General features: G+C 33.2%; 1 protein-coding gene across 2 annotated transcripts in view; it reads right to left on the minus strand.

Annotated features, from left to right (window-relative positions):
• The window catches only part of ROBO2 (roundabout guidance receptor 2), a 1,150,857-nt gene that overhangs the window by 63,243 nt on the left and 1,074,741 nt on the right, over positions 1-12,873 (minus strand). For both annotated transcript variants that reach the window (XM_064496444.1, XM_064496453.1), the window contains exons 14-16: positions 8,170-8,401; positions 5,322-5,446; positions 2,876-3,047 (exon numbers count right to left, since the gene is read on the minus strand). In XM_064496444.1, coding sequence (XP_064352514.1) covers positions 2,876-3,047; positions 5,322-5,446; positions 8,170-8,401 — 529 coding nt within the window. The remainder of the gene's footprint in view (positions 1-2,875; positions 3,048-5,321; positions 5,447-8,169; positions 8,402-12,873) is intronic.

The raw sequence follows: 12,873 nt of genomic DNA on the forward strand, positions 1-12,873 counted from the left end.
AAACATATTAAGCTTTTCACTAAAAGTTCAGGAGTGTCATGTCTTAGGAGTAAAGATCAAATGAGGTTTTATCTTAAGAATAAGGTAGAAACATAAACAGTCCTCTAGAACAAAAACCAACACTTTTTGGAAGATCACAAATTTGTATAGTAAGTCATGTACAACGTCCAGTATATGGTACAAAATTACCAGGATGCAAAAACAAGCAAAACAATAACAATGACAACAAGAACAATGAGGAAAAAATGACCCAAGATCAAGAGGAAAAGTAATCAATAGAAATAGACCATGAGATGACACAGATGTTGTAATTAGGAGAAAAAGACTTTAAAGCAGCTATTATGATATGTTCATGAACTTAAATTAATAGAGTCATAGTGAATGAACAAAAGGAAAATTCCAGAGGGAAATGGAAAATGTAAAAGAAAATAAATGGGCATTCTAGAACAGAAGATGTATTATATGGACTGGGTAATTCACGGGATACTTCCACTTCTGCCCATGAAGAAATAACAGGAATGAGACATGTGATCCCATCATAAACAAGCAAAAAACTAGGCAAAATACGTGAAACAAAGCAGGACTATGAGAAAAGGAAAACGAACAAGGGGAATCTTATTATATTCAAAGTTTTCAATCTGGAGACAATTTGTAAAATGGGATGCACTGAAAGGGAATCCAAACATGGCTGAACAGCATTCCTAAGTTAAAGAGATAGAGGAACTCAGGGATACTGAAGGGGTTGAATGAAACAAAATATCAGATAAAGATGAGTTACATAAAATATTTTTTCTTAGTTTTAATTTATCTGAAAGATATCTGATTGTTTAAAGTAACACTTTAATGTTTGCATATTGGGTTTTTACTGCATGAGTAGAAATAAAAAGTATAACAATAGCAAAAAGATTGAATGGAAGGAAAATGAAACTATCTATTCTAAGATTCTTATTTTATAGGCTAATCCTAGAGTAATCATGACAAAAAAGAAGTATACTTAGTAATACGATAGTGAACATAAAAATGCAATACAGAACATTATTTAATTCATCCAAAGGAAGTCAGGAAATTAGGAAAGTACAAATATAAGCAGGTAAAAAAATACACAGAAGAAAGGTTTTTCTAAGCCCATCAATAATCACATTAAAAATAATAAACACTTCAATTAAAAGACAACAACTGTCACAATTCCAACATAATTTTGTAGAAACTGACAAGCTGATTTGAAAAGTATATGGAAAAGCAAAAGGTCTGGAATAGCCAAAACAATTTTGCAGAAGAAAATGATGGAGTACTCAACATTACCTGTTTTCAAGACTTTTTATAAGCTATAGTAATCAAGACAGTCTGGTTTGGCGTATGGATAGACAAATAACTAAGTGGAACAACATAAGGAATCGAGGAATGCACCCACACATATATAGTTAATTGGGGAAAGGAACATTTTTTCAATGAATGATGCCTATGCATTTTGACATACATGTGGAAATAAGTAAGCCTCAACCCTCAAACCACATGCAATTACTTTGAGATAAATTATAGACCTAACCATAAAACCTAGAATTATAAAGCTTCTGGAAGAAAATATCCTTGCTATCCAGAAGTGGTAGGACACAGTTTCTTAGAAAGTACTAAACATGAAAGAAAAATTTGACAAATTGTAGATCACTTAAATTTAAAACTTCTGTTCACCAAAAGACACTATTAAGAAAATGAATAGGAAAGATAGAGATTAGGAAAAAATATTTGCAATACAATGTATGGCAGAGAATTTACATCAAAAATGTACAAATGACTCCTCTTAATCAGTAACAAGAGACAAAGATACCATTTTGAAAAAAGCAAAGACTTGGAAATTCACAAAAGAAAGTATGTGAATGGCCAATAAGCACATGCAAAGTTGCTCAATATCATTAGTTAGCAAAGAAAAATTGAAGTTAAAGCAATAATGAGGTATTCTTACACTCACTGGAATGGCTAAAGTTACAGACAGCAACATCAAATGTTACAGTGCAGAAAAATTGCAAGTCATATTCTTTCCTAGTGAAAATGTAAAATTATGCAATTTGAAAAAAATAGCGTTTCTTATAAAGTCAAACTACATTAGTGCTATTACTCAGAAATTCCACTTCTAGGTATTTCTTCAAAAGAAATAAAAACATATGTCCTCAAAAAAAAATTCTCTCAAGGAAAAAGCAGAGACAAAAATATGATACATTCACACAAATGAATACTGTTCAGAAATAAAACATACAAATTGCATAATACATATATGGGTGAATCTCAAAAACATTATGTCTAGTGAAAGAAGCCAGACACAAAATATTATATTCTATATGATTCCATATATATATATATATTTCAAGAAATGTCAAACATAACAGTGATAGGCAGCAATTTTCTGTAATGATGATAGTAGATTTAAGAGAGATTTCTTCTTTGGGATAGTATATTTGGATTACAAAGTTTCTTCTGGCCTGTTTCTGGTTAATTTTTGACATTTTTCTGGCTAAGAGGAAGCATATAGATTTGAAACATCATGTGCTTTCTTCAGTAACTGCCTCATTTCCTATTATATTTCAATGGCATCAAAATTACAAATGAAACTATTGATTAAAAATAATTTTCAAACCAACTTTCAGCATTTAAATTCTTAATGACTACAATGATTTTAAGAAGTTGGTGGAAATTTTAAGACCACGAGCAATTGCTAAACATTTTTTGTTAGAAATGCTAGTTAACCTATTTGCTTATGTGATGTACACATCTTAGCACTCATTCTCACCTATCCATTGTTGGGATGCAGGTTCAAAAAAACAATCTACCTTGTTACCAGTTGACTGACTCTAAAGCACAGACCATACAGATTGGTACTCACCAACTATTATCGGCTGGGGCTCACTCTTGACTCCAACTCCTGCACTGGTACTAGCTGCAACCTCTACCCGGTACTGAATACCTGGGAATAATCCACCAATTATTACGGATCGAATGGCTGCATCTACAGTTTTGTTGATGTGGAATCGCGTTTCATTCCCCAGACACCAGATCTATACAAACGTAAAATGAATAACAAAAGAATATAAAATTATCCTTTCTGGTAATTAGATCATTATAATTGATTAAATTTTTTAGTAGTGAACAATCTATTTTCTAGGCTTATTGAAGTATTTGTAAATGACACTTTCTAAGACTTAATTTCTACCATTTATATATAATATAATGTATAGATATAGATATGTGTGTGTATTTGTGTATTAAAGGAAGAACAATAAGAAGCTAAAACTATGCAGTGTTCCTTTATATTTTACAATCAACACTAAATATTCATAGTACAATGATTCCCTTAACATCTCTGCTAAGTCTGGAAAGTGGTCCTTGGTTGCACACAGCATTCAGGTATAGATTAAAATACATAAAATTCCTCTGCTTAATTTACTTATCAAGATTTATTATGCATGTAATCTATTAAAAATATGGTGATTATGAACTTAGTATCCAAAGTATATAGATGCACATCTAAGTAATTTATATTTCATTTAGGAAAATATTAACTTACATATAAATAGTTAACAAGATTAATTGACTTAAGTTACAGGTATTGACTAAGACAAAATTAAAGGCAATATTTACATTGACAGTAATAAATCTTAATATTGATCAAAACATATCTACACACATACACATGCATGAGAACAAAGTGGTGAGAAGTCTTTAAACACTAATGTGAGGAATGCTAGGCTTTTACTTCAAATAAGATTCATATTTTAAGTTACACTTTCTTCTGGGATATGGAAATCTCTTGCTGTAAAATGTGTTATAAAAATTCTACTGTGTATACTTACTTGTATAATATTATACAGTATTTGCACATGGGGACACATAAGTAGGAACACACAAGACTTGTTTCTGAAACAGGTTAAGTTCCTAAAATTTTTTCTTGAAAATAACAGTTTTGAATTGTAGATTTCTTTTATTTAATTTATGAAGCTTAAGTTTCTAATGAAGGAATATTCAGCCCTCACAAAATATACACATTTTTAATAAATGTATAAATCTCGTATGACTAAGAAATTTACAACTTACAAAATAATTACCATGTTGTAAAAAAGATCAGTATTTAAATAAATGGAAGTTCAGGATATGTAACCCTAAATGACACAAAAGTAAAATCCTAACTTCATTAAAACACACACACCCCAGGGTAGATAACTTTTTTGCTTTTAAAACAACGTATCCTAACACTTACAAAATTTCAGAACATATATAATTATGCTATTATAAATACACTTATTCTTATTTTCTTATTCACATTTCTTTATAATGTGATGGGGATAATTTTTTAAAATGCTCTTGCAAATTTAGTCTATTTGCTTCAGTAACTTAGCCATTAACTTAAGAAAATTCTATTTTAAATGAATCTTTATTTTTCTTAGAAATAACAATGTTTTGAGTGAAATGATTTGGCTTAATTTCACATACCAACTAGGAATTTCTGGGGTAAGGTGGGGTCTAGTTTTCTCTTCTAATAGATGTACTTAGTTTGTTATTGTCAGAATTCTATAAATACTTATCAATAGCAAAAAGCCATAGTTTTAAATTTTTACAAGGTTTAAATGAGGTGTTTTACTCTCCCATGTTGTCCAGTCACATCACAGTTAATCAGAATTTTACTTCTCAAAGTTAGACACCTTATGTCTCTTAAAAGATGTCTCTCAAATGATGGCGAAGAAACTGGATATATATTGCTTCTCAACAGCAATAAATTCATCAGTTGAAACACGAGAGTTTTTCAAAATTTGTATTCTCAATGGCTCTCTTTTTTCAAGTGAAATATTTTACAGAACCTCAATAACATGATCAAAGCAGACCTGGAGTGGAAGCTGGTACGCCCACCCTTATATTCCCATCCCAACTCTTTAAAGCCTTGAAGCATTGTTTTATGAGAATACGGTTTAAAAACAGCTGCTCTAAGGCCCATTACACAGAAATCTAGTAAAAAAGATAAAGGCATTTTCTGGGACAGGGCTTCACTATCTACCTTGTACCTCATCTCTCTAAATCTCTGAAGTTCTGCAATCACATTATTCAAAAAAAACCCCACTGCATTGTTATGGTTTACTTGTCCAACTGAGTCTGAGTTATCTGTGACCCTGGAGGTAGGATATATGCATTTGTCTCTTTACGTGTTGCACAAAGATATAAAAAATTAATTTACACTCAAGTTAATAAGGGAGCCACTAGAAATGTTCTTCATCCATGTGACCCTGAGACTTCTCTGGGAACTGTCATCTGTGGACCTTCCTTCTTCATCCAGGCCCTACCTTGTATTCTTGGATAATTCCATTCTGATGATCTGGTGGAGGAGGATCCCAGGAAACACTAATACTTGTGCTATTGTGGCTTCCGACTGTCAGGACAGTGACAGATTGTGGAGGGGCACTTGGGGCTGTGGAGGAAGTGATTAGAATAAACACAAACTGTAAATCTTGGTGTGCATTAATGCTCCTTACAAAATATGAACATAAAGACAAGATACAAGAGGTTCTGGTTTCCAGTAGTTCTGAATTTGCAGATAGTATTCAACAATGAGTTTTTATTTTTTTAATCCTTTAAATATAATGGTTAGATTTAAAGCAAATTCCAAGCTATGGTAATATGTCCTCATTAATAAACTTAACAGCTAACATTCTAATGAGTGTTTCCTATATGCCCTGAACTGAATGTCAGATTTAATTCTCACAATAACCTCAGGAAATAAAAACAACTCTTATCTCAGTTTTACAGATAAGAAAACAGAAGGCTACTGCAAAAGACTTATTTAAGACAAACAATCAGGGAGAATTTGAACCCAGATTCTAGAACTTGGATTCTTTTGACTCTAATAGGCTCCCTTTATGGAAAAACAAACAACCAAAAACCAAACCAAAACAACAACAACAACAACAAAAACCCACATCACTATCAAAAATATTCTCCTGCATTCCAGAATTTTATCAGTCATTATCTCTGAGTGGTAGCATTACTGACAATCTTTTTGTTTTGTTCTGGTTTGTGTTTAATACATAAAAATAGCAACATGGCTATAAATCTCACCAACACAGAAACAAGACACTTCTGTTTTCATACTGAGAAAAATAACTGACTGTTACAAATTGACCCATAATTTAAGATTTAAAACTTATTTTACATTGATGGGCAAGGAACTCTGAAGATATAAATGAAAACAGTTCATGTTGGGTCAAATGTGAAATGGGCAGATTTTAATTTCCTACAGTTCTCTTCTTTTATGGTTTCTCCTATAAGTAATTATAATTGTGCTGAGAAAAGATGAGTAAGAAAAAATTCATGACTTTGGACTGCAACATCTCCTACCCAGTGTATCTGAGGGCTAAGCTGCACTAATTTTGCAGAAAAACTTATCCATTTCAGTGAATATCTGAGTTTAAACCAAAGGCTGATAAAGGAAAATCAAAGCACTAACAATTAAAAAAATTCAATTAATTTTGTGGTATGAAATAGTTTCATATATAAGCTTTCATAACTTTACAGTTTAGTTCTTTGAAAATGAATACACTCAGTCATAAAAGATATTTTAAAAGCCTATCAGCAAAGTTTCCCGTGTTTGGCAAATCTGTCGTGACATATTTCACTGAAGTACGGTCATACTTGCATTGCGTATAAAACACACACAGACACATCACCACAATACTGTTCTTTATTATTCCTCTGTGATAACGTTGCTCCAAGATATGGCACAATGACATAAACCCAACTGTTTGACTACCAGTTGTGTAGTTATTAAGTAGACTTCACTGAAAAGCAGCACTTTTGAAAAGTGCTTTCCCATTTGCCTTACTGCTGGCTTGGTGAGAACACCAGGCCTGTTTCCCGACAGGTCAATTATCCCAGATACAGATGTGAAAGAACCCACTCATCGTTCCCAGACACAGCCCAGCTGAGTTCCCTTTGTTCCCTTCAGAGGCCACAGGAATCAGAGATGAAGGTATACCGAATGGTGACAAGTTTCTAATCTAGAGGAAAAGTCTAACTGCAGTGAAATTGATTTTTGGAAGTATGCTTCAAACGTAGCATTCTGTATTAAATTTACCCACCCCACTCATTAGTTCTACACATTTTCAACATAGAGTAAAATTCAACGGTGGATAAAGATACTATTATTAATTTTTAGTAATTTTTTCCTTTATAAATCCTGAAAGTAGATTAATGATGCCTTTAAAAATATGCATTTCTGCCCATGTCAATGTATCACACTGTAAACCAACGTGAAGGTAACATTCCACTGTGTTGCTTATTGTAAGGTGTGTATAATTAAAAAGCTCTTTGGTCAAACATGAACATCTATGTTAGCATGAACAATCTACATGCATTTTCTTAAGGCTGCTCTTACATTTATTTATATACAATATGTTTAGAAAAAAAGGCTTTTTACTGGAACAGTGTACATACATAAAATTAGTAGAAAAGCAGAAAAGGAGGAATTTATTATACTTATCTGATTTTTTTGTACATTGACGATACCATTTATTATAAACCTCTAGTTTAGTGAAGGAGACACTAGAAAATGGACTGGTTGAGACCTATATTAATTTCATGTCCAACACAGACTGACTTTAAAGTATCTGCAGGCAAGAAAAGTTACAAAGGGGAGAGGGAGAGGGAATATCACTAAGAATAATGCTAATGCAAATGTGCAAGTGATCTTCCAGATTAGAAACTATGAATTAGACAGGCAGAACCCATAGGGAAAAAAGCTTATAAAAGAAAATGTCATTACTACACCAAAAACAGAGGAGTGACAAGGAACCGCCTGTGTTCTTGAGTTTCCATTAGCCTATCTTTTAATGAAGCCAAATGCACTAAACCCATGTTAAAAAAAATGGGAAAATGTTATAATCAAATTCCAGTGCACTGATAAGCAAGATTTGAAGCAAATGTTTTCATAAGAGAAATTCATTACCTGAATGTCATTTTTTTGAGTTGTTAGATTCTGTGGAGTTCTTAGCATAAAAGGAGAAAATGACACTTTCTGTACTGAGTTTTAGATTCTCTCTTGCTACTCTTCTAAGGAAGATGATAAACTAGAATGTCAATGGAAATTGATTTCTTTATGACTTCAGTTTGGTTTATGTTAGAAATCTAAAAACTGACCTTCTTCAGTAGTACGAACTGTTTTAGCGTCACTATCCATTCCTTGGAACTCGTTAAAATATGGCCGAACTTTAATTTCATAAGTCACCCCCTTTTTCAGATTGACTAAGACAGCACTGCGCTCAGTTGGGACTTTGGCGTCTAAATTCTGCCACGTTGACATCGCCTGCAGGCCTGAAGTCTGACGGTACATCACTCGGTAGCCTTGAATAAACTGGGGTTGGCGATCAACCTGAAAAACATGGCAAAAAGCTTTTGAAACCAGATGGAAGTATTTCCAATGTCACAGTGGAACTGTTCTCATTTCTTTTGTCCCTGTTTCAGTCCTCATCAACTATCATCTGAATGATGCCATGGCTTTCTAATTCATCTCCCTGCTTCTAATATCCTCTTCCAGTTTTAAGCTCACATTGCTCCTAAGTGATTTCCAACATGAAGAGTGGAACAACCCTCTCTCCTGTTTAAAATACTTCATAGTGTCTAAGATACTTAATTACTCAAATTCTTTGGATTAGTACAAATTCTTTGGATTACTACAAAGGCTTGTAAAGGCCTAAACTTGCCATTTTTTCTAGCTTCATTGCTTCTTGCTCATCTGTTTGTTCTTTTTTTTTTGGTATTCAACAATTTTCATGTTTGTGGTTTTATATGCAGTGTGTTATTTGTCATGAGTCTCCATTCTCATCCCTTGTTCACTCACCAATACCTTCACTCACTCAAACTAATACCTTCACCTGCTAATAGGTGCCAGTTATTCTGCTAAACTCTGAGGATAAAAATGGAGAATGAAAGTAGAATCAGTCCCTGGCCTCATGGTACTTAAAGTTCAGGTGAAGGGTGGCAGTTTTCTAATGATCACTCAAACTATGGGCCAGTTCCATTCACAACAAATAAACATATGCCATTATTATGAATGAGATGTACTAGGAGCTAAGAAAGCCTGGAGTGGAGAGGAAATTGACTGAATCAAGAAGTGGGGAGGTTTCCCTAAGAAGTGCTGAAATCTGCAAGGAAAGTAGGATTTATCCAAGGGAAGAAGAGTATGAACAGCATGTATAAAATGCCTGTGGCTGAAGGAAGCATATGAGAGGGACTCTGAATTGTGGAGCTTGAGCCTGTATTAAATGCGTATGAAAACTTATACCCATTAACACATATTAAACAGATGACATTTCTATTAATTTCCCAACTTCTTGCTCCTCCCACAGTCCTACTTACTGGCACAATTTAACAACTGTCTCGATCCTTTCATTCATCTGAAGTACAGAGGATAAGCAGCTGTTTTTAATAAAAATCTGACATTTTTGAAGAAAATGAGTATCAAAATATCAGAAAATATCAAAAAACAAGTTCTCTTTTTACAGTCATTAAACAATCTTTATTGGAGTTTTGCCATTGTTTCATTTCAGGGACAAAAGGACTGTTAGCTTTTTAAATATTTTTAATGCTTGTCATTTTCTAGAAATGCTTGACTTAAATATAATATCACAGCACCTTCTGCAATTAATATTCTACATACTATAGTTTAATAGCCATATTCTAAGAAGCCTTTAACTTGACATATTTCACTGTCAAATAAAGTGTAAAATTCAATGGAGAAGAGATGGAATAACCTCATTTTAGGAAGACTGAGGAGAGAGGAAATAAAGAAGGTGATGATAGAAATGGTTATTTCAGCTTTTAAAAAAAGTCTTTATCTAACTGTTAACACATAATAAATAGAAGGTATTCTTTCATGTATTAACTTCTAGCATTTCTTCATTAGTTGCAGAATTTAAAAATATTTTTTAAGTGAAGGCAGAAAATTTAAAAATACAGGACTTCAATCAAAATACAGTGGAACAAAGGCAACTTTTTTTTTTTTTTTTTTGGTATTTGGAATGTCCAAGCTAGCAAAACCCATACAATTGGTGAGCATGAGCATGTGTGTTCTAAGTATAGCTAATTCCAGTTTCACAGATCAGTCTCAACAAGTAACAATTCCTTCACCCACCTGACAGCTTTCTAACCATCAAAGATTTGTGGAATCAGTGCTACACTTGTATGAGGTTATGTCAAAGAAAAGTAAGCTCATTTCTGATACCAAAGCTTATGATCTCTGAATCCTCACTCATGCTACCATTTTGTGTCTGTACCAAAGTATATATATTTTTGGAAAGTAGAAGTTGTTTCTGACATTATAAAACAAGGAAAAAGCAAAAAGCTAAATTTATGAGAGCCAAAGAGAGATGCCTTTCATCAAAACTGTCAATGTTCAAAAAAATCCTTGCAGCATATGTTAAAACAACATTAAGCTTGCATTTTATAAACTTCTCTGCCTTCGTTTTAAGTGAATTTATATACTGAAAGAAAGACATAACTCACAATAATAGCTTGTTAATACTGAAAGAAGCAAGCTGTGTTTTTAAGGAGAACATTAAGCAGCTGTTTCCAGATGAAGGGAGTCTGTAAATCAGGGTAAATTGGTTTTATCCATGTTTGGTTTTCATTAATTAAGTGTTTTAGGGACTTTATGAAGCTAATGTTTACTACACAACATTGCTTTGCTCACTTCAGCATATACTCCCTTCAACCAGTATGTTCTAATGGCCGACTTAATAGCTAAATAGTTTAACTTGATCTTGAGTGGTTGCTATACATTCTTTCCAGGAGGAAATTTGTTGTTATAGGTGGAAGCAAAAATAAAAGTGCTGCATGTCACCTTTAAAAAAAATTGGCGGGCCTTTGGTGGACATGTGTTCTACACCACTGATTGGGAGCGTATTTTGACAAGTGGTCACTTTCAAGTTGAACCATGTGCTTGTCACTAGTGTTATTAACATTCTGATTACAAGAAAGAGGATTTTCTTTTAGAGTTGATTATAATCAGAGTCTGGCTACAAATCTATGGGTTTATAGAATTTGAAAAAAATTGGTATTTTCTGGAATTAAAAAAATGGTTGTCTTAAGCAAAACATGGAATGAAGAGAGTTTGTCTTCAAGTTGTAAAGTCTCAGTTGAGGCTTAGCCTTTTAAACTTTCTGAGCCTCAGTTTACTCAGTTTGCTCAAATAATGTCCATATTACAAGGGCACAGAAGCAATTAAATGATCAACATTGTTTAAAGCACTCTGCAAGTCTTAGAGATGCGCAATGATAAAGCACCACTGTTAAGTAAGGAAGATGCTAAACAAGGGGGCTGGTATGTGGTCCTCAATCAGCACTTTCATTAAAAGGTTTAAAACGAGATGCTCAATATCTATCTTTTCAATTAAAAAAATTTCCATCTATACTGAAAATTCAAAGTGAGTTTTCTTTGGTGGGCTTAGGCTGCTAAGGAACTGATCTGTATTTAACTAAGTTCTGAAATACCAGTAGCTGTGATGTTTAAGGGGCAAGGGGCCTGTCATTCCTTCTGTCCTTTAATAAAAACAGAACACACACACACACAGATTAGAATAATCATTTTAAAATAAGAGATTCATTGCTATTTTCTTCATGAAACAATCATTTTCATCATTTTTGCCTACCCTCACAAGAGCAGTCATTTTGAGAAAGCAGCCTTTGCTAACTACTGATGCTTCAAGATTAGCCTGTGGGCCAGGAGGATGGTCTTGCCCATCTAAATGTCCTATGTGTCTGGTAACAGAATCCTGCCAACTCCTGACAAACCACATCATCTGGTCCCCAGTCTAAATACATAGGCAGGGAATGTATTTCTTCCCTCAAACATCAACGTGTTTGTAACTCAAATACTAACAATGTGAGAACTTAAAGAACATATACATTTGGTAAGCTGAAAATAAGACACAAACATAAAATATTTAGTTATAATTTCTTTGGCAACGGATCAAACCTCTAGCCTAACTTTATTTCACTAAATTTATCTCTCAAATACATTCATATTTATAGCACGTGTAACTACAAATTCACGGGAAATTTGTGATACAATTGAACACTTTCTTTTTTAAGAGTAAAAAAAAATTAAAATGTATGAAAACAACTTGATTTGATCATTCAACAGACAGTTATTGAAAAAGTAGTTCATAATAAATGCTCTGCTCTGAAAAAACAGAAACGAAAGCATGAACTTCAGACTTACCAAAGTCAAGTTCATGAGGGAGAGAGCTATGCAAATCAGTAATGACAAATTTCTTGGGATATAGAGATGAATATGACAAGGTCCTTCTCTTGGAAGAACTCCCAGACTACTGACCTGCAATTTTGATTTGATTTGATTTATTCTTTCAAACTCTGTGACTTTAAGAGTGATTAACTTCATAAACATAATGACTTTGATTCTTACCCAAATAATTCCCACATTTAGAAGCAGCTTAAAAAAGAAGCCTCTTCAAAACTCATAACAAAGCAGAGAAGACTTTTTCAATTGAGAACGAGGGAAAATCTGTTATTAAAAAATATAACCACTTCCTTGGCTTTGTTAGTTTTGTATCTCACCAAAGCTACAGAAAGATGGAAGAGGCATGGCAGATAATACGCTTCCTGTGCCACTGGAAAAATGATGAGGTCATTATGTTCCCTTCATGGGAGCAGAAGAATAGAAACCATTCTATGCAGAAAACAGAATCTGTCTATGTGAAATTATATCCAAAATAAAATTAGAAACAATGTCATCTTAGATAATCATAATTACCCTTAAAACATTATAAATTTAGTTTTATTTTTGTTAAAGCATTATCCAGTTTTGTACTCACAGGCTAACTCC

The sequence above is a fragment of the Camelus dromedarius genome, chromosome 2 (assembly GCF_036321535.1).
Source record: "Camelus dromedarius isolate mCamDro1 chromosome 2, mCamDro1.pat, whole genome shotgun sequence".
Lineage (NCBI taxonomy): Eukaryota > Metazoa > Chordata > Mammalia > Artiodactyla > Camelidae > Camelus > Camelus dromedarius.